At 29.8% G+C, this 23875-nt stretch overlaps 2 protein-coding genes across 4 annotated transcripts in view; one reads left to right on the forward strand and one right to left on the reverse strand.

The window, feature by feature from the left end:
- mRNA-cap (RNA guanylyltransferase and 5'-phosphatase mRNA capping enzyme) overlaps positions 1-6258 on the reverse strand; it is a 91992-nt gene extending 85734 nt beyond the window's left edge. For 2 of the 3 annotated variants that reach the window (XM_035354944.2, XM_035354946.2), the window contains exons 1-2: positions 6151-6258; positions 5015-5124 (exon numbers count right to left, since the gene is read on the reverse strand). The gene's annotated coding sequence lies outside the window, so the exon portion shown is untranslated. The remainder of the gene's footprint in view (positions 1-5014; positions 5125-6150) is intronic. The other variant, XM_035354945.2, reaches the window with a different exon arrangement.
- Positions 6259-6594: 336 nt separating this feature from the next.
- Ctf4 (Chromosome transmission fidelity 4) overlaps positions 6595-23875 on the forward strand; it is a 91677-nt gene continuing 74396 nt past the window's right edge. The window contains exons 1-7 of the mRNA XM_035354951.2: positions 6595-6776; positions 6920-7031; positions 9244-9395; positions 11155-11263; positions 16944-17041; positions 20619-20664; positions 22625-22717. Coding sequence (XP_035210842.1) covers positions 6706-6776; positions 6920-7031; positions 9244-9395; positions 11155-11263; positions 16944-17041; positions 20619-20664; positions 22625-22717 — 681 coding nt within the window. The 5' untranslated portion in view covers positions 6595-6705. The remainder of the gene's footprint in view (positions 6777-6919; positions 7032-9243; positions 9396-11154; positions 11264-16943; positions 17042-20618; positions 20665-22624; positions 22718-23875) is intronic.

Consider the following 23875-nt stretch of genomic DNA (forward strand, 5'->3'; position numbering starts at 1 on the left):
TAAAAAAAAAAAAAAAAAAAAAAGAAACCTGTCTTTACTTTATGAAGACAAAATGGCGGCGAAAAAAAAGTAGAAGGTTGCTGTAGCAGGGTTGGTTGCCAAATTTTCGCCAAAAATCGCCAAGTTATCATAATCCAAAGATTAACCAAAAAATTTATTTGAATCGAACCAAATTCAAATGATTTAATCAAATTTCTTAATATCAGAGACTGATTGAGAATTTTCTAATAATTATGTGAAATTTCCCTATCCTAGAGGCAAATCTGAGTGAATGCCATCATTCATGCAAAAGAACCTACCGAGCCAATGCTGTTCTCACTCTGTATTATGCATATCATTTTGAAATAAAGATCACTTTTGTTCATTGCTGTCTCTCTCTCTGTTTGCCGAGTTTCATCACTTTCTAACCTCTCCTTCTTGGTGTTGCATTTTCAATGTCAGGTAGTGTATTTGCCAAACTAATGTTAATGTCACCAAAGCATATGCAGTACCGACTTTAATAGTGAAGTAGAGATATTAGTAATTATTTAAACTTTCAGCTGCCAAAAAGCAATTGTACATTAAAACAAAGGATGTGTTCACATTTCAATAATTTCTGGTTTTCTATAGTGCTTTGATATTCAACCAGTCAAATATCAGATGGAAGCCTAAGCAACAAATTTAAGCTTTTAGTACTTCAAAATTTTTATACTGTTTATGAATCTATAAATGATGCAATTCTTCTTTCTAATATTTCCTTTTTAAAAGAAAATACATGTGCAAGCCATGACTGATAAAACCTAGAAATATGTAAACTTAAGTTACTTCTGGAGCAAATTATAGATTTTGAAACAGGATGTTATTTTTAAAATCCTTTTCTCTTTTTTTGAATGAAAGAATTCTGAGTTTACATACAATGAAACATATTAAAAATTAAATGCTATTAAAAGAATAATAAGAAGGTGCAAAAAGAACTACTTTTGGTGTATAATGGCAAAATTTATAGATAACTGTTTCAGCTTACGAACTATAAATAAGTAATTTTCACTGTGATAAAAAAGATTATATACAGTTTCAAATTTATAAATTATTAAATTTATCAAATGAATTTTTTAACTGCTTTTGACAAGCATAACAAATACATAACATTATAAGATAAAATTTTGTTATTGGGACCATAAAAAAATTGCCAAACTATTGTTTATTATTATGGCCCTGTTTTGTAAACGGCACCCAGATTGTCAAAAAATTACTAACTAAAAATTACTAATTTACTACTTACTATCTTCAAATCATTCGTGATTCTAACAACAATCGTTGCTTCTGAAGAAAAGAACTCCAAGGACACGTTATCCTATTTTAATTTTTTTGCATAAATGATAGCAATTTAAGATCACTCATAATTCCGTAGTCATGAGAAGAGCTCTGAATATTGCATGTGGCAATGTGCTTTCTTTTTTTTTTTTTTTTTTTTTACGCTAATGCTTGATTGGTGAATCTTAAGATTATGATAACTTGGCGATTTTTTGCCGAAACTTTGGCGAACAACCTGCTGGTTTTTTTTTTTTTTTTTTGGACGCCATTTTGTTTTCACAAAGTAAAGGCATTTTTTTTTTTTTTTTTTTTTTTTACTCAACATTTTTTCCACACCAATCTACTAGCCGAATTACACTTATGCTAGAACTTTTATGGAACAAAAGTGCTTAATCAAGACGAAGATTAGGTACAAAATTGGGAGAAAGTGTAGAATCGCCCACTGCTTGCCGCGTTTTTAAGAATTGCATATACACAGTGTCCATGTACACGTCAACCTATTTTCACTTAAAAAAAAATCCCAGAATTGGACAAAAATGGCATTGCGTACATTCTTGACTTTACATGTACACATCAACCTATTTTCACTTAAAATGTCAAAGAAAATTGACAAAAATCCAATTCCTTTTACTCTTGTAAAAAGCGCCAAACAAATAAGTGGGCGATTCTGCACTTTAGCAGCGAAATTGTTTCTAAGTGCTTATTAGCTAAAATCCCCATTGGAATTTTCCGGAAAATGTCATATTACATGTCTCATGATCTCTCCTTTCTCTAAGACAAAATACTCTGTGATTTGAACTGTGTATTTCTCAGATTATTGCTAAAGTCCTAGCTAGTAACCTTTATCGCCTTACCAAAATGTCGCCAAACTACCCGTTACCATATTATAAAGATTAGCCGATTGATTTACTGAGAAGTGAGGAAAATGCTATGTCTTTAAGAAAAATGTGGTTGATCTTTACATTAGGGTAACTTGGCGTTTTTTTGGCGACCAACTCTCCTACAGCAACCCTCTATTTTTTTTTTTCCGCCGCCATTTTGTCTTCACGAAGTAAAGACATGTTTCTTTTCTTTTTATCTACTGAACACTTCTTCCAACAATCTACTAGCCGAATTACACTTATGCTAGAAATTTTATCTAACAAAACTGCTTAATCATGACAAAACTGCAAAATTGGGAAAAAGTGCACAATACCATACTCCTTACGTGTTTTTCAAAATAACACATACACATAAACCATGTACACGCCGACTTATTTTTACTTAAAAAAACATCCCAGAATTGCACAAAAATGGCATTGCGCACACTCTTCACTGTATCCATGTACACTGCTTTTTTCTCATAAATTAGAAAAATTTCACGAAAATACATGACAATTTTCTCAATCTTTAAACCCGGTAAAAAGAACATATATCAAATTACCTGATCGCGAAAAAGTATTTACCCTTTCCAAATATGAACATTTCCACATATAAAATAAATAAAATATCCAAAAACTTTTACCTCTAAATCATCTATTACATTACACACGTCACCAACGAATTCATACCGCAAGCATTACAAATACTTAGTATCAAATATTTAAATTATTTCCATGCACGTTTACTTCAACTTAAACGTGTACCAAATTCCTACAAACATAAAATTCACAAAATAACTATCATTTAATTAAAATATCACTAAACCATGTACACGTCGACTTATTTTTACTTAAAAAAACATCCCAGAATTGCACAAAAATGGCATTGCGCACACTCTTCACTATATCCATGTACACTGCTTTTTTCTCATAAATTAGAAAAATTTCACGAAAATACATGACAATTTTCTCAATCTTTCAACCCGGTAAAAAGAACATATATGAAATTACCTGATCGCGAAAAAGTATTTACCCTTTCCAAATATGAACATTTCCACATATAAAATAAATAAAATATCCAAAAACTTTTACCTCTAAATCATCTATTACATTATACACGTCACCAACGAATTCATACCGCAACCATTACAAATACTTAGTGTCAGATATTTAAATTATTTCCATGCACGTTTACTTCAACTAAAACGTATACCAAACTCCTACAAACATAAAATTCACAAAATAACTATCATTTAATTAAAATATAATTAAATTCAAAAACACTACTTAAAATATAAATGAGCACATACATTAAATTAATACATACATAAATACCCATTTCGAATTCACTTTAGTTACGGCCATGGGATCAAAAAATTCACGAACACTGTTTCACACAACACAGAATAAAGCCAAATACAAAATTTCCAGATTTTTTCCCGATTTCCCCCCTTTTCCGATTAAAGAACCGTAATTCGTCCATTAATATCACATGACATATCCCATGATCTCTCATTTCCCTCACACAAAATAATGCGTAATCGGAACTGAGTACTGCTCGCATTATTACCAAAGTCCCAGGTAGTAACCTTTATCGCCTCCAAAATGTCGCCAAACTACCAGTTACCATACTGTAAAGATCAACCAAAAATGTGAGTAAAAGTATATTTAAGGGTACCCCTTGGCGAAAATTCACGAATTTTTCGCCAAAAATTGCCGCTACACAAAGCCAAAATAACAAGAATTGCACAAACTCAGTATCCATGCACACGTCGACCTATTTTCACTTAAAAAAATATCAGAGATTTGCACACTCCCTTGACTTTATCCGTGTACACATCGATATATTTTCACTTCAAAGGAGCACCCAATCAGAGGCGTACCTAGGGTTTTCAGTGCCCGGGAACAACAAAAGATTTTGCGCTCTTCTGTGTGTTCCAGGAATGGAAAACATTTCATTTTAAAGTTTCACATCAATTTGGTGCTCCCTGGATGTTGCACTCGGGGACAGATGTCTCCCCTTAACCCCCACCCTAACTACGCCACTGCACCCAATTCTAGGTAAAAGTATATTTACGAAACATTCAACTACTCAGGTTCCCATAAATGAAGCAACAACTTTGATAAATACAAGGGGTAGACCTTTCAGTCTACTCTAACTAAATAAAGAAACGTTATTTCCTTCAAAAACGGCAATTAAACAACGGTATTTTATGAATGGTATTTCCTAAATGTTGTTAACAAACGAATGACTGATGCAACTTTCATGGAATCTATGCCATCTTTTACAGTCTATGGGATAATACGTAATTGCCAATGTTATTATACAAATGCATTAAACAGCAAAAACTTTACTTTTATTTTGGATAAGTCATAAGTAAATTCGCAAATTCCAAGACTAGATAAACAAGGACCTGAATATTAAGCAGATATGTAAAAGTTCAGAAAATCTTTTAACATTTAGGTTCACAAATCTTAATATGAAGGATTATAACAAAAAATATTTTTCCAGAAAATTGAATCCTATGGCAATTATAAAAAACAAACGATCCACCAGATTACATAGATCATTTAATAATCTCATTATTTGATGCATAAATTTTCATAACATTAATTGCATTACAAAACAAAAGCTAATAAACTTTACTTGGACTATATAACTATATCAACTATCTGCTGAAAGCAATTTAGGTCATTAACATATGGCAACTTGTAATTATTAGCAATGGTATAAAATGTCATAAAATTAAAAATGAATTATCAGTTTGAATAGATAAGTATTTGTTTTACAAATAAGTTTATAATAATAAATGTAAAAATTCAGAAAAAGAAAGACGTGTATAAATAAGATTGTGCATTACCTAGCAATTCTTTGTAGAATGTTTATGGAAGTAGTTTACAAAATATGCACCTAAGTGATCAGTAGAATAAATCCTGCTGCAGTTACACATATGCAGCACATGGTAAGATACTAAAGAGGAAATTAAATAAATAGAAATAAGTGGTATGCAAAATATACACCTAAATTATCAGATGAATAAATCCTGTTCTAATCACACATATATAGCAAATTATAACATGCTAGAGAAAATTTAAAAAAAAATAATAAATAAAGAGATAAATTTTTCACAACGAATGGAATATGTTAATATGATATTATTTTCAATAAGTGAATACGTATTACAAAATATTATTGTCTTTCCAGAAGATGTGTTATGTTTTAGAGGTGTGATTATGAATATTCGCATATATCTCTTCAATGACTTGATATATAGCACAATAAAATGCTAGAGAGGATATTAAAAAAAAAATTAAGACAAACATTTTTCACAACGAATGGAACATGTTAATATTATTATATGATTTTTAAGAAGTGAATATACATTACAAAATGTTATTAATTGTCTTTAGGGGAAAGCGCAGAATCGCCCACTGCTTGGCGCGTTTTTAAGAATTGCACATACTCGGTATCCATGTACGCATCGACCTATTTTCACTCAAACATCCCAGAATTGCACAAAAATGGCATTGTGCACTTCCTTGACTTTATTCGACCATCGACCTATTTTCACTTAAAAATTCAAAGAAAATTGACTAAAACCCAATTCTTATTCCTCTTGCAAAAAGTGCCAAACAAATAAGTGGACGATTCTGCACTTAAGCCAAGTGTGGTGTTTCAAAAATGTGATTATGAATATTCGCATTTATCTTTTCAATGACTGGCCTCACTTACATTTTTAAAAAGAAATGAAATTATGAAAAAATATTTAAGGACATTAATTTTGTGCTTGAATAAATTTTGTGTTCAATATAGTTTTGCAAAAGAAATATACTAGTTAAAACAACATATAAACTGAAAGTACGTTCAATTATTTTAAAATCGAATTTCATGAATAAAACAGTTTCATTTTACAGAAAGATGTCAAGTTCTGTCAAAATTAAGAACATAAAACAACGGCATTTTATCTACCAATGCCAACGGTAATTTGTGACATACTTATATAAATGAAAAGTAATATATCATCTGGAACTATTTTCGATTCCTTTTCAAAACAAGTAGACACACAATCAAAGGTTGCAAGCGTTACTGTTGCCATAATGCAATTTAATATGAATATTTTTGAGGAACTTCAAATGATATTCATATTCCTAAAATAGGTATAAAAGAAAAACATGAAAATAACTGATAATTACGGATTTCTTATATTATAAAACTTGAGGAAAATAACACAGCTAATGAAGGAATGTTTCTGTTAATAGCTTTTCTTAATCTATATTTAGACTATAAATGTTATAATTTCTACAGATAATAGCATAATTCCTGTTTTATATTTCTGTATAATTTTGCATTGAAAATTGGTTTAAAATATTTATGACTCCTCGTTCGTTTTCGTATTTATTATTCGTTTTTCTCTCCTATTACCTGTAACTGTACCTTCCTGAATTTTTACCCGCGAAATTATATTAAGCTCTTTAATACTTCTTTATTCAACTTTGTGGTACGTATATCGTAAGAATAGAATTTCCCATTTTTATCGTCTTTATTTTTATAATGGAAGATTCTTCATTGAGATACGCTCATAATGAAGGTCACACTGATGTTTGCTACGATGACAGCGGCCAGTAAGTACTCAATTAAGTGGCTTTGTCACTTTTGTTGCATATTTTTTTACATATAAGTAATAATTTTTAGTCGGTGGACTAATATTAAATGCACATGAATTTGAAATTAGAACGATTTCTTTTAATTTGTATTTATTTTTTAGATATCTTTTCACCCATGGCACTGATGGGGATGTCAGGATGTGGGAGGGATTTGATGATGATGATCCTGTTTCTCACCATATTGGTGATCAAGTGTCATCCATTGCATTCAAAGTAAATTTTAAACTGCTTAATTTGTTATACTGTTTAATATTTTACATTTTTTTAAATTTTATGTTTTTGGATTAAATTTCATGATTTAAACAATTTGATTTATTTTTGGATTATATATGAGAAGTATTAGATACAATATACAGCAACCTGTTTTCACTTACAGAAAATCAGGAAGCAATAGCAGTATAACAAAAGAAAACGTACTTGGTACTTACGTATTATCGCAACCAGATTGGTGCTATTTGTAACTTTGAGTAAAAAAGTATGAATAGAAAGAAAATGTACATTTATTAATTACAGATAATTTTTAATACAGTTTTTTATATTATTTTGTTTTAAAATATAAAATAGCAATTAAACCCTTCCGGTTTCGAATTTGAATAAGTTGAACCCTACTTACGGCTTTAGACCCTACTTACGGCAACCCTACGTGTTATACGTAGTTTTGTAAAAAGAGCATGTGGAGATTCACAAAATTTTCCTGCATTTTCGTGCAAATTTTTGTAATTTATGAGAAAATAGCAGTGTACATGGATAAAGTCAAGAGTGTGCGCAATGCCATTTTTGTGCAATTCTGGGATGTTTTTTTAAGAAAAAATAAGTCGACGTGTACATGGTTATGGCAAATATGGTTTTCAATCAGTGCTAAAAGCAATAGCCAAAAGATTTCCACCGAAAAAATAATTCTGCAACTTATTGAAATTCAAAACCGGAAGGGCTTAATAAGTTGCAGAATTATTTTTTCGGCGGAAATCTTTTGGCTATTGCTTTTAGCACTGATTGAAAACCGTATTTGCGATAACCATGTACACGTCGACTTATTTTTACTTAAAAAAACATCCCAGAATTGTACAAAAATGGCATTGTGCACACCCTCGACTTTATCCATGTACACTGATATTTTCTCATAAATTACAAAAATTTGCACGAAAATGCAGGAAAATTTTGTGAATCTCCACATGCTCTTTTTACAAAACTACGCATAACACGTAGGGTTGCTGTAAGTAGGGTCACCAAATTTGGCAATTTATGCGAATTTTGGCCTGGTTGCGTTAATACGTAAGTACCACGTACTTTAGCAATATAAAATACAAATTGTAATTATTAAACAAGGATTACCTTGAAAAATAAAAGACGTTTTTCATGAAATTCTGCGACTTTTTTTTTTTTTTCTCACTGTGCTTCTCTTCATATATACAGCGATTAGTTTTGACTTACAAAAGCATTTGACAGTGCATGCCAGCTATTTATTAAACACATCTCATCATCACACATAAAACATTCACATTATTAGCTATTACATCCATTTCCATGCACTGCTGGAACAAAAACATTTCTGTTTTCGCTCCAAATAAACTGTTTTAAAAATAATAAATTGCATTCAGAGAAAGGCGTATGACCGTGAGAGAAATATCACACTCATTTAAGATATTAAAAAAAGTAAGGTTGCCAGGATAAAATCATTACCTAACAATCAAAAAAGTAAGATTGTGAGAATAAAATCAATATCTAACCACAGAAATGCCAAATTTGGCTTCAACCTGATAATTCACTTTAGCCAGAATATATACGTTTGCCCATGTTGCTTTGTTGAAGATTTTCTAAGAATTTTGTCTCATATTTATGTAGTAAATTTGGCCTGACATAAATATGAGCCAAACTGCTCTGACTTACATAATACTGTGATAACAGAAGCATATTAGAAATTGAATTGAAATTAAATGCCATTGACATTTAGCAATTTTATTGCCTTAGTGTTTAATATTCTCAGTATAGTCTGAATAGCACTATACTCTCAAATCAATTTATGCATTTCACAAAATAAACTTTCACGACAAACATGTAGATAGTGTCTGCCTTCACTGGAAATCGTGCTTTTCCAGTTATCCTCGCAATAACATGTTAATATATTGCATTATTAAATTCTCTATTCAGCAATTTTTATGACAGTATTTAATCCAATTTGAGTAAACTATATGTAATATCTCTATAGTTAATATTTTAATAAATCGTACATTAATGTAATAAAGTTTGAGTAGTTATGTATAGTATAATGTTAATAACGTTGTACATTTACCATTAAATAAAATTGTAAAAAAGCATAGCAAATCTTTATTTATGTCACTAAATTTTGTATTTGTCTTTTAGTGAAGTAATTTATAAAATTATATTGTAAATGTGTGTTATGTTTACTTCTTTTTTTTATTTTTAGAATGGCACACTTTATGTAGCATCGGATGCTTTTTCAGTTTCTTCTTATGCATTTCCCAGTATTACATTTGAAAGAATTGTAGCTCAGTTTAATACAGCTGTGTATCATATTGTTTGTAGCAGTGATGGAAAATTAGTTGCTTGTGGAGGAGGGTGAGATGCTATTCTTTATGCTTCATAATTTTTCAAATGTGTTGTATAAATCTCATGTAATTTAAAAGACCTTTAACATTTAACTGATGAAATATAGAGGTTATATGAATATGATTGTTACCCATTATGAGAGATTTTACAATTGCCAAGAAGGTAGACATGTAGCAAATACTCATGCTGCAAATGGTTATGGGAGAAGAGCATTATCAATTTATAGAATTGCTTTCTCAATATATGCATTCTGGATCACAACCAACTTTCTGAAAGTAGTTCTTTCAGTGTTAGTAGGCAAGAAATGTGTCAACCAAGAGCTGCACGATATATAAACATTGTCTTAACATTGTGGGAAAGAGAACCACCGTAGATGGGTTCGGCCCACCATTTGGAAAATTACATTCATTCCCTTTTCAGAAAAATCAAGCTTCAAAATCTAAAGTTTATGCTTGATTTATTAGCTATTCTGTGTACAGATTCTATCAATGATTTTTGTAGCAGAGTTCACTGTGACCAAATTTCTTACCTTATGTGCACTGATGAAACTATTTTTATATTCAGAGGTATTTTTAGTATGCTCAGTTGTCATGTGTAGGCACAACATGCTACACATACATTCTAAGAGTGATTCTTTGTGGACATATGAGTGGATTTTATGAATAGAGGTGTGCAAAACTGCTCTCTTATGTAATCAGATCATAATCTTTTACTTTCTAAACTGAATTGGCTCATTTTTACAATCTGGCACTCATTGATAATAACCTTGATAAAAGTGGGATGGAGAGTGAATCAAAGATAGTGCGCAACGATGAAGCAAGAAGGGAAAATAATTGAAGAAAGAGTGTGGGATCAGGAGAATAAACTGATCCACAAATTTCTTGGATTGATTTCTTTTGACTGCAATTTTTGAATTTCCTAAAACCTATTTTCTATCTAAAACTAATAATAAAATCCTGGAATAGAAAATTTTTATAAGTTGGAAAATTATAATAATTCATTTTTAAGACACGAGGAAAAACATCCCTTTCTTCCTTAAACAGGAATCAGACTTTTTTGGCATATTTCCACTATGGGTTATTGTAGTAGACCAGTCTGTTGGCTAACCTGCTAACTTGATTTATCAATAATTTAGTGCTTACTTTTTATGGGTACATTTAAAAGCCCTCTTTTGCGAAAATCCAGTTGACTCTATGAAGGACTTCATGGCTGAGATATTTGTTGTGTGTACACATGTGTGAGGAAATAACTAACATCTTTGAAATGTTGCTGCTAAAAGAGTTTAAACAGAAGGCTGTAAGAAGCCCTCTAATTAATGTAAAGACAGCATAATCTGTTTGTAAACTGAGATCATATTTTTTACCTTTTGCTCAGTGAGTGCATTTTTTAAGCTAAAAAATTATGCGTTTTCTACTGTAATGATCCCATTTTCTCGGAGCTGAATTTGCTGTTATTTCAATGAAGAAAAATTATAACAATACCTTTGGATTCTGCTTAAGATATTTTTATGCTTTTATTTTCTTTATTTCTTTGCTTTATCCTTTTATTTATTTTATTTATAAAAAATTATTGCTTTCAGTTGCGATGTAGATTAAGTTTTCTTCTTATCTAGCTTGTTTATGCAAAACTGAGGAAACATTAACATGAAACAATACCTCTCTAACTTTCTTTATTTAGTGAGGCTGTGTTTACTGCTTATTAAAACGGCATTGATTTTTTTTTTTTTTTTTGTAGTAAATACTTATATATATATTTTATATATCCATAGGGATTTTTCAATAAAAGTATTTGATACAGCAGAGAAGACTTTGATTGCTTTCAGAGGTCATGATGGTCCAATACTGAGCTTGTGCTTTGACCCGGAGCAAAAATATTTGGTAGCTCTAGATGTTATTATTCTTATTTATGTGTACATATTTAACTTCATTTATTTTTGATAAAACTCCATTGTATAAAATTTTATTGTTTTCTGTATTTTACTATGCTAACTGGATAAGTTTAAAATGATAATACAAAGTGATTGAAAAGCTTATTTGTGTATTTTTATTTAAAATGCACATTTAAAATGAAAAAAAAAAAAAGAAAAGAAGAAAAGATAGTAAACATGATTAAGGTTAGCATGTAATTTCTTTATTTTGTTATTTAGTGAAATATAGAGGTTATATGAATAAAAAATTATTCATTAATAATGTATCTGTAATTGTAATTCTCATTCTAAATTGGCTTGAAATAAGAATCACTGTCAGAAATGTCTTGAAATTTTACATGAATATTTGCGAAGCGTGAGAGTTTTGCTTAGGGAAAAAAAAATAGTTCAACTTTTTCTATTAGCAGACACTGTGGTGTACGGATGGTATTAAAAGCTGAAAATTACATGTAATACACACATATCACAGACATTTATGTAAGAAGAACCACAGAATGTGCTTTCCATTGTTTGTGAAAATTCTGGCTTCCCCCCCCCCCTCTATAATTTCAAAACTACTCATGTTCATTACTGTCGGTTCTCCCAGTTTTTAATATTTAGATTTTACTAAAGAAAGTGTTTTTGAACAATAAATTTAAGTTGCACAGTTTAAGTTTCTTTACTGAATTGATGAAACTTTGTACAAATTTTCATTGTCTGATCCCTAGTTATCTTCAGCGTAATTAAAGCAGCTACGCATTAAATTTTATTTGATCTGAATTGTCATAATCTACTGTAGACTTATATAGGTCTTTATATGATGATTCAAACCAATGTTTAATTGGTAAATATTTGAATTTAATTTTGTTTTAATAAATCTATAGAGTCATTAGGTTCATTTAGGAAGAGGAAACAGGAAATGCATTGCCTACACTGGAATTCGAACTCCGGACCTTCCGACTGCTAGCTGGAATATGCTTCTAATTACACCATTAAAGCATTGGGGACTTTGACCTAGTTGCGAAAGCCTGATGATGACAAATTATCGCTTTAGATGTGCCATTGTAGGATGTCATTTATTTTTTAGAGCAGATGATATAAATGTGCAATGCCCTTTCTGGGATTCAAACCCTGGGCTACCTGATTGTTACCGAATGTGCTTCCAATTAACAACACAAAGACATGCAATAACAAAAAAGAAAGTATCTTACAAATATATGGTACATTACTAAGTTTATCCATACAATATTATGTACATTAGTTATTAATTTTATTTTTAATATGTTTAAAAGTAAATTGTTCTTTTCCTACTCAGAATTTTGTAAGCTGAGGTCTTTTAAAATGGTGCTGCTGTGCAGTACTTAAGCCTTTAAAAAAATTCACAGTTTTGGGAGGGTGAACCTCCCAATTTTTCATATTTAAAAGTTGGGATCTGTGCATGTTCAAGAACTGTTATATTTGGATGAGAAAGCTTGAGAATTGTCCATGCATCTGTTTATTACTCAGATAGAAGTCCATGATGAATGGCTGTGGAATATTTTGTGGAATGGCAAAACACATTAACATGGGTATAGTTAATATGCAGAATTTCAGAATTTGATCAACTGAAATTCTGCATGTGTTAGTTCAAGTAATTCTTCATACTCCAAAAATCATTTTATGGTGTACTTTTATAGTAGCATTTATAGTTGACCTTTCTCTTCCCCTCCTTGAGAAAGTTGGGGCCCTGAATATCCCCATAGCTATTCTGTCAGTGGTCATCATTATGAATCTTTCTTTCATTGCCTGACTGTCACTAATTTTAATTCAAGGTGTGGTTTTATTACATATCACTATACCAGTGAAGTGGCTGCTTAGCTATCATTTCAAAAATCAATGAATAATCAACTGCCATTTTCATGGGACATGGTTAGCATGTTCAGCAGATGTGAACCCCATCTGGTTTTGAGGCTTTGGGGATATTTAAAGTATATTCCATTTAATGGATACTTTGAAAATTATTATTATTATTTTATTACACCAAAACAAATTCTACTGCTTTTATGAGTATTCAGGCAAAATTCGAAGTCATTCTATTAATTGGTTCTTATTTCAGACCATTTTGAAATGTGAACTTTAATTATAATCACCAGGTATGTAATTTAGTATTTTATAAAATCTATTAATATTTGCTTTTTTTATGAATATGAAAAAGATGTTTCTGTTTCCATTTTGATGAGAAGTCTTGATCATTATTCTTTCATACATCTATGAAGATCACAAAATCAAGTTAGCATTCTATCCTGAATACGTGTTCATGTATACACGCACATACATACACTCTCACACACACACATATATATATGTATATATATATATATACATACTTCCTTAGTTTGATTCCTTTTTCTAGTTTCCTAATTTCCTTTCTATTCCTAGGAGATAATCCCAAAACTGTTTTGATATATTTATATTGCAAGAGAGCAGATTATTAGTATTTGCATGTTATTAATGGTTCCTGTGATTTCTTGAGGTAGTAAACTGCCAGGCATTGCAGAATTCTCTTTTTGTTAGCAATAACCTGTCAATAAATATCTGACTAACATTTTGCAATTATGTATAATTATAATCATCTTTTCATAAACTTGTATTTAATTTTTCCTTCATCTTAAGAGGTATTATTGTTTCCAGTTAGTAAAACATTCATATTCTTCATAAATAGAGATTGTTGCTAATGGATGGTGAATAAGATCTTTCATTTAATTTTAGCATTATAAAAGTGTAATGCTCAGTGCAGCAAAAAAATAAAAGTTGATACAAAATAAATAAATCCGAAAAACTGCTTTTTTTTTTTATTCAATGTTTTAAGCTTTTTGATGACTGACCTGAGAATTTTCAAAATATTAAGTCAGTGGATCAATTTATATTGTTTTGTTATGGTTTAAATCTTACAGAGCAAGTGCAAATAGCACACAACAGTTGAATTATTAACAGTTGAATTATACACGCACATACATACACACTCACACACACACACACATATATATGTGTATATATATATATATATACATACTTCCTTAGTTTGATTTCTTTTTCTAGTTTCCTAATTTCCTTTCTATTCCTAGGAGATAATCCCAAAACTGTTTTGATATATTTATATTGCAAGAGAGCAGATTATTAGTATTTGCATGTTATTAATGGTTCCTGTGATTTCTTGAGGTAGTAAACTGCCAGGCATTGCAGAATTCTCTTTTTGTTAGCAATAACCTGTCAATAAATATCTGACTAACATTTTGCAATTATGTATAATTATAATCATCTTTTCATAAACTTGTATTTAATTTTTCCTTCATCTTAAGAGGTATTATTGTTTCCAGTTAGTAAAATATTCATATTCTTCATAAATAGAGATTGTTGCTAATGGATGGTGAATAAGATCTTTCATTTAATTTTAGCATTATAAAAGTGTAATGCTCAGTGCAGCAAAAAAATAAAAGTTGATACAAAATAAATAAATCCGAAAAACTGCTTTTTTTTTTTATTCAATGTTTTAAGCTTTTTGATGACTGACCTGAGAATTTTCAAAATATTAAGTCAGTGGATCAATTTATATTGTTTTGTTATGGTTTAAATCTTACAGAGCAAGTGCAAATAGCACACAACAGTTTAATTATTAACAGTTGAATTATACACGCACATACATACACACTCACACACACACACACATATATATGTGTATATATATATATATATACATACTTCCTTAGTTTGATTTCTTTTTCTAGTTTCCTAATTTCCTTTCTATTCCTAGGAGATAATCCCAAAACTGTTTTGATATATTTATATTGCAAGAGAGCAGATTATTAGTATTTGCATGTTATTAATGGTTCCTGTGATTTCTTGAGGTAGTAAACTGCCAGGCATTGCAGAATTCTCTTTTTGTTAGCAATAACCTGTCAATAAATATCTGACTAACATTTTGCAATTATGTATAATTATAATCATCTTTTCATAAACTTGTATTTAATTTTTCCTTCATCTTAAGAGGTATTATTGTTTCCAGTTAGTAAAACATTCATATTCTTCATAAATAGAGATTGTAGCTAATGGATGGTGAATAAGATCTTTCATTTAATTTTAGCATTATAAAAGTGTAATGCTCAGTGCAGCAAAAAATAAAAGTTGATACAAAATAAATAAATCCGAAAAACTGCTTTTTTTTTTATTCAATATTTTAAGCTTTTTGATGACTGACCTGAGAATTTTCAAAATATTAAGTCAGTGGATCAATTTATATTGTTTTGTTATGGTTTAAATCTTACAGACCAAGTGCAAATAGCACACAACAGTTGAATTATTAAATCTGATGTGGACATCACATGACTTCCTTGTACACCCATTAAATTATACACATTATTCTGTAATAAATCTTTATATTTCGTAAGTCGGGCTGAAAGGGATACTGATTTAAGTGATCTTGGTTTAAATCTGTTGATCTTCCTAAATATGAATCATCAAATGAGTTAAGTTGCATGCACAATAACTGAGAGAGCTATTTTCTCGCCATGCTTTCTTCATGGGCATTAGTTCTGTATAAAGCATAGATTGTTTTCACTTCTTTTGCAACACTTGATCTTCAGCTAAACTTAAAAAAGCAAAATGTACTAGAAGTGCTGAACTTTGTTCAGTTAACATTCTGTCTTGTTTGATCTACAAAACTGAAAAAATCCACTCAAACTCATAAAATTACAAACTAAGCATTGATAATGGAAAACAAATTCTTGGAAATACAGTGTTTTCATTGTATAACAAAACACTATAACTTTTGCACTAACCCAATACTTTTTACTATTTTTATTCTTTATTTTCTCCCTAAAATGCATAATGGTAAATTGGTCTAAGTAACAAATGTATATAGTAGTAGCTGTCAGTCTTTGTTTCATCATTCTATCTTTCTCATCATATGTCAAAATGTCACATTCAGCCTAGTTTTATTTTAAAATGATTTAAGTAGTGCATATTAAGTAATAAATAAAATTTAAGATCTAAAGCTCTTATTTTAATGTTCTGTAAAGGTACATACATATAAATATCAGGTTTGTTATTTTAATAAATTTTATATGTTTATTCTTATTTAACTTAGTATAATATTTCATAAATATAGCTAAAATATTTCTCGATTTTGCTGCACTTAAAGTGTTACTTAAGTTAAATTTTTTAACTCTTTTGTGTAACTTGACCTTGACTAAACATTAACATTTTTTTTTTTTTTTTTTTTTTTTGCCAATGAATTTATGGTATAGTTTGTGTCTTGTCATTCTGAAGTAAAAAATTTGCTTCGCAAATTCTCCCGATCCCTTAGAAGTAAATTCCCTATCAGTTAAGAAACCCTGGTACATAGAATAAAATTTCTAAATTTATGTATAAAAATTGTAACTATACTTTTTAAATATTGATGAAAATATTGTTATATTTTTATTGAAATCTGAATGTTTCTTTGTTGTGGTTCATTCATGAATATAACTATGGTTGGTTATAAAAAATAATAATTGGTGAAATTTGTGATCTTTGTTTAAAATGCAATTTAATTATAATTTGCAAAATTTCAAGGCAACTTATTACAACCATTATTGTTGATATTATTAATCTTGTACGACTATTTCATTTTTCAGTCATCTTCTAGCTGTGATGGAACTCTGAAAATATGGAATTTAAGTGATCAAGAATGTATTAAAACTCTTAATTTATTTAAGAAATGTAATGATTTTTGGTAAGCCATGATTTGTTTTTGTTTTTTTAGCTTTTTATTCTATATTTAATGTGCAGTTTTATTTAACACTTTTTTCTTTTACTTGAAGTTTATGTTATTTAAAATAATAATAAAAAACTTATACATTATTCACAATTTAAAGCACTTTAATATTTAAGCAGTTTTAAATTTTAATGTCATACAAACTAATTCGTGTTATGTAATGTATTTGTATTTAAAACAAATAACAAAATAATAATTTGATTTTTTCTTTAAATCTTCTTTAAATTCTGGAGTGTATTTTTGATTATTGCATTTCAGTATACAGTGAACTAGAAATTGTCTCTATAAGATATGAAAGTCAAAGATAAGATATGAAAGTTATTTCTAAGAACATAAATAAATAAACATTGTTATCACTTAAGTACAAAAGTGCTGAAAGCAATTACTATACTAATTTGTAGTAGTAGCTTAGACAACTGAAGCAAGTCAGAAAAGAGTCAAATTTAATGAGGCTGTTAATTAGTTCGGGTTCTTAAGAATTTTACATTAGATTATACCTTTTGAAGTCTCGGTGAATTTGTTGGAATGAAACTTGTTTTAGTTGGTCTTGTTAATCAACTTGGTTTGAGTCTTCAAAACACTTTTCCCTTGACAAGTTCTGTTTGAAGCTTTGAACAAAGGAGACTAACAAAATTTTGTGTACTCTTATATTTCCAATTTTCCTGTTGTAAAAAAATTTTTAGTTCATAAATTGTATTATTGTTAAGTATTTTCTTTTTGCAATGTGTTTCTGGAAAAAAGATATGTTATCTTCAAGTATTTTAATGGCTTTTTATAGGTTTTTAATTCCTTAACGTTTTAAGATTTTATATATATATATATATATATACTGCGGTAGAGTTCTGAATTGGATTTTCAAAAAAGGGAGATTAATTTTTATATTTTTATTATCATGTATATATTTCCCCTTTTGCATTTTTAGTTTTTTAGTTCGTACTACTATGATCATTTTTATTTTGAATTGTTTCGATAATGTGTTAAACCTCTCATACAAGAATACAATTATTAATATTGTTGAGAAATTACCGTGCTTTGACACCAGTTTACTTTTAACTTTAAGTTTGATTATTTAAGTTTATATATAGATATATATGTGTGTGTGTAAGATGCAACAAAATACGATAGCTGCTTAAATTAAATTAAAAATGATTGGCAATCTTAAAATTGACATTCTAGATTTGGTGATCTCCCCCTAAATTCGAGATTTTTCTATGTTATGTAACACTATTGGAAAAGGGCAACTAAAACTAATATTAACCAATCATAGCTTGTCTCTAGAATCGCACCTGCTTTTGTATAAATACCTTTGACAAGCTAATTACATCATTACTCTGCTAGCTTCTACCTTGCTAATATCTCCTTGCTTTGCTTCTGTAAAATGTCTGCGTCATTTCTTGTTAAAAACCAAAGTACAGAGAAATTTATCATATTTCATTATGACAGAATCATAGAAATGTATCGGATTTCATTATGATTGGATAAATATCCATGAAAAGGATTTTATATACATGAAAATAAAGATTGGAAATTCTTCAAGTTCGTGTTTTGTTATCTTCATCTGTAAGCCTTCACTATAAGCCACAATGACTGCAAGCTGATTCCTCTTCTGTGTTTCAAAAGCATTACATATAATTAAAAATCAACACAAGATTATTGTTTAGAGCGGTGAATACTCCAATGAGCTCCCAAAAATTTCCAGTGACTGGACTGCGAAAGAAAGAAATTAGAAATTTGATTTAATGCCATGTGTTCAAAGTTATCTATCTCTGCAACTTGATGAAGGCTGTGTTTACTCTTTCATCTTTTTCGCCAGGTACGTGATGTTTTGCAATGAAAATTTCAAGTGATTAATTCTGCTCATGGTAGTATCTTTGCTAAAATCTGATGTCGATCTCAACAGTGTTTGTAATGAAAAAAGTGTCTTCGAGTGTGCTGTAAAATCTTTAAATATGGCGTTTTTTAAATGTGAAAAATTCTAGTGATGTGAAATTTTTCATTCAATATTGTGCTTCAATTTTTTTTTATAATATTGGTACGAGTTTTATCAGAAAAAAGTAAAAATTAATAATGGAAGCTTGATCTCAATCAAAAGCAAATGAACAAAAAATTTAAACTGCAACAATCAGTGTGGATAAATTTCAGTGTGCAATTTTTGATGGCTCCAAAAATATCCCCATTGACAAATTTTTCTTATTGTTTGAGAAAAATGCCAGGCTTTAGAACATACATGACAATGATAAGTCTACTGTTTTAAGAGTGTCTACGTGGCAAAGCTCTGGTATTTATACTTTGCAAATGTGGTGTGTTAAAATGGAAACAGGTAAAGGATAAATTTCTTATGTATTTTGCCCGTGCGGAAATCATTAATTTTAGTGTTTTTCTTAGCATTAATTATTCTAAATTCAATAACATTGAAAAATATTTTAGAGAAAAACTGAAATGTTCTGTGAGTCTAAAATTAAATGATACGGTCGTAATTGGCGCATTAAACCAAGGTCTTCCTGAGTAGGTAATGACAGGCATTATTTTCAGCATAGGTTGAAAAAAACCTTAATTAAAAAAAAAGAAGAAAAATATTGTTATTTTTTGACAATGCCATATGATTCCAAAAGATGATTATCACGAAGGAATAATTATCTGCTGTTTTTTCCTGCTAATATAACCAGTAAATCTGGATCTTCAAAATAAAAATAGGTGTTTGGGGCTCAAAACTCTCAAATATCTTAAACTTCAATATCAGCACTGTAAAATCATAGAAACTAATTAGCTAATATTTGTGTTAATATCAATATGAACTTGAAAGATCCTAAATAATATTGAGATGCAGATTTTTAAGAAAAAAAATTTTTTTAAATACATGTTAATGTCTCTCCTGTCAACTGTTCTAACATTATGGCAAACAGTCATGTTTATTTCTAAGTTTTCACTTTTATATGAATATGTGTTGATGAGTGATTGAGAGAAAGCCATATTTAAAATGTTTGCAAATGCCTCTAAAGAATGATGCAGAGTCGACTGTTCTCTTAAAAGAAATTCTAAATTATGTAAGCAAGATGTTATACCATAATGTAGAATATTAAGGCACTTGATTTAGTTTATTGAGTTTTAATGATTAATCAAAAACTAAAGTGGGAAGTGATTGATCAAATTTGAATAAGGAGACTTCATTCTTCCTTTTACTCATAAGATCTGTGTTCTCTATTTTAAAATGTTATTCACATAGAGTATTTTAGAAGTAACCACAAGGAACATTTTTTAACCTATTTTTATTACTGCATTATTTGTTGCTTATCTTTGTAATACTACTTTTATCTTTTTTTTATTTTTATTTTTATGAAGCTGTTATGCAGTTCTGTAATTTTCATGATCAGTAATTGTTTTCTAAAATAACCGTTTAGCAGATGACAAAAATTATTTGGAATTGGGAGTAATTGTGTTAGAGATTTCACTGTATTTGAAATTTTTATTGTATTTAAGTGATCTTTAAAATGCATATTTTAATTATATATTAAGTTGAATTTATTTAAATTTTCAGCACAGCAACTTCGTTATGCCGACTTGACTGGAGTCCAAATGGAGAAGTAATTTTAAAATATTGCAACTTATTAAAACAAAAGCTCATTTCAGTGAAATTTTATTATGTGTGAATTTCAGTATTCATAATGTATAATAAATTTCATTTATATACATATATATATATATACTGAAGAGCTATTACATTATGACCACAATACAGTTATAACAATGGGCTCGCCCAGGTACAAAACCACTGTGTGTGAGAGATCTTATCACCTATTCACTTTTTACTTTTTTCCATATTGTTCCTGCATTTGTTTTGTTATTCATTGTACTTGTTTTGCATTGTTTTCTTTTACACTATGAGGAGATTTTCTTACTTTAAACCACTGCCAGTAATATTTTACTACAGTTATTGACTTGCTTCTTCATATATACTCCAGCCCTTTCTTATTTGCAATGTCGCATCATTTTATGATCCTCTTGCAACCCTTTGCCTTCACTCACTGCTACTCCCTTCCAGGTCCTACTTATCATGACTGTATTTATGTTATCTGCCTTTATGGAAGTATGTGTCATTGATCCAGACACGTCGTGCTCTGCACGATACTCGCGGAATATTAAGATTCTATTTGATTTTTTCCAAAAATAGCACGATTAGCAACATAATGAGAAAAGCAGCTGATGTAGCAGATTTCAGTAAACGTCAAATCGTTATGCCTCGCCGACTGGGAACATCAATATCAGAAATGATGCATTTAGTGGGCTGTTCACATGCAGTTGTTGTGAGCAAATATTGAAAGTATTGTATGGATGGTGAAACAACAAGTTGCTGGCCAGCAGTATGTCATCAACTGCGCATTGATTCCAGAGGAGAGCTGAGATTGCTACACATTGTTCGGCATGACCGAAGAGCTACAACAGTGGCGACTCAGACAATGCTTCTGAACACTGTGTGTAGCATACATTGCTGCGTATGGGCCTATGCAGCCATAGGTCAAAGCATGTCCCTGCACTGACAATACGTCATCACCATCTGCATCTACAATGGAATTGGACATTAGAAGAATAGAAGAAAGTTGCATGGTCCATCGGATCATGTTTTCTGGTTCATCACATTGAAAGGTGTGTGCTAAACGCTGATTTCCAAATGAAATCCCGACTCCCGGATGCGCAATTGGGTGCAGAAAAGACGGTGGCAAGGATATTATGGTGTGGGCAATATTTTTATGGAACACATTAGGACCCATAATCCACACAGAACAATCCCTGACATCTGTGCTCTACGTGAACATCGTTGCAGATCAGGTTCACCCATTCATAACAACAGTATTTCCGGTGGGGATGGCATTTACCAACAGGATATTACACCGTGTCCTAAGGGTCGAATCATCAAGGAGTGGTTTGAGGAACATTGTGGTGACTTTCAAGTCATGTCTTGGCCCACAATTCACCTGACATTAATCCCATAGAGCAGGGGTTCTGAACTGGTGGTACGCAAGAGAAAAATATGTGATATGTAAAGAAGCAAAGTATTGTTAACTATTAAATTCAAAAATTAAAACCCCAATATCCTGATTGAGTTTTTTTGTCTGAAACTTGTAAATTTATGCGATCTGAGCTTTGTTCAAGAGTGGTTGTGGTACATTGTAGTACATTGTAGTGGTAGTACTAAAGGTTTTCATTTTTTGCTTAGATGGTACGCTTTAGTCAAAAGGTTGAGAACCACTGCAATAAAGCATTTGTGGTCCCACCTGGAAAATCAAATTTGTGCTGCCACTCTACCCCCTCCCAATGTGCAGAAATTGCAGGACCAGTTGTTGAGCATTTGGTTTCAGAGGGGGTCGTACATGTTATTAACAGGGTAGTCATAATGTAATGGCCCTTCAATGTATTAAAATATATATATTTCTATTTTTAAGAATCATTTGCGTTTTTGCAGTGATAGTAACATATTGTTATTTTATTATAATAAATATGAATTCCAATATTCATGTAATGTTTTTTTATTTTTTTATTTTTCAGTTTCTTGCAGTTCCTGTTGATATAAAAGTTTGCTTTTATACGAGAAATACATGGGAGTGTGTGTTTTCTCTTACTGATCCATGTTTAGAAAAGGTAGACTTATATTTGTAATCTGTAATTATTACATTAATATAATAATAATATAACATTGATGTTTAGTAATTTTATTAGTAATAACTTAATATTTATTTTTTATACACATGCAAACTTTTGAAATGTTCGGTCATTTAAATGCAACCAAAAACTTGCTTTTCATAGTCTTTATTTTGTAGTCATATCTTCAATTAATAATTCATTTTATGTCATCTGTTAATGATAACAATGAAATAAGTTTTAGTGAAGTTAATATGCAAATTTTTTTCTTCATGTAAATTACAATTCACTGCTACAATACAGACAACCTATTATTACAATTACTTCTCTAAGATGGCCACCTCTAAAAGTGGTGTATTTCTTAAAACTTAAACACTGGTATTGAACTGCCCTTTAGGGAAGTCTAATATCATTTGAAACTATGAATGGCAATATTAGAAATGACTTACAGTATTTCTTATTGAGAAGGGAATTTATTTTGGTTTATGTTGGAAATAAGCTAGAAGAATTTCAAGAAGCTGTGTTTAATTTTGAACCATTATAATGGAAGCAGTTTTATGTTAAAAAGTTCAAAGGAGTTTAATTTATCAATATTTTCTAAATCAAAAGTCTAAATTAAGTTTAAACAGTAATATTTTCTTCACCATTTTTCTAATTATTCTACATATTTTATAAATTTTATACTTATTTATTTTTTATATTATTTATTTTTATACTTATTATTTATGTTTGTTTCATTAATGTGATCTATACATGTTGTATATTTTTATAATTGTGTTATTTCTGATATGTTTTTTAACACTAGAACAAAACTTTTCTGATTACTGAAAATAAATGCTATTTGTAACTGAAAATGGTATTGTTATTGCAATGCTTGGATAATTAGGTTATGTGGATGCAGAAAAGCACACAAGGACTAAGTGTCCACCTCTAAAAGGCCCTTCAATGTATTGGAATTGCTTCTAATGCTAACATGCAAAAGACATGCTTCTATACAGCTAACATGCAAAAGAGCATGTTATCTGTAAGAAAATTTTTGTTACAAAATCAGATCCTTAAAAAGAAGAAAGAAAGAAAGAAATAGTTGGGGATAGTATTTTAAATCACACTTTATTGTTATCCACTGCTAAATTCTAGTCAGTGTACTGAAATTGCACT

This window comes from Stegodyphus dumicola, chromosome 8 (genome assembly GCF_044657685.1).
Source record: "Stegodyphus dumicola isolate Sdum_Otavi_A_Nest chromosome 8, ASM4465768v1".
NCBI lineage: Eukaryota > Metazoa > Arthropoda > Arachnida > Araneae > Eresidae > Stegodyphus > Stegodyphus dumicola.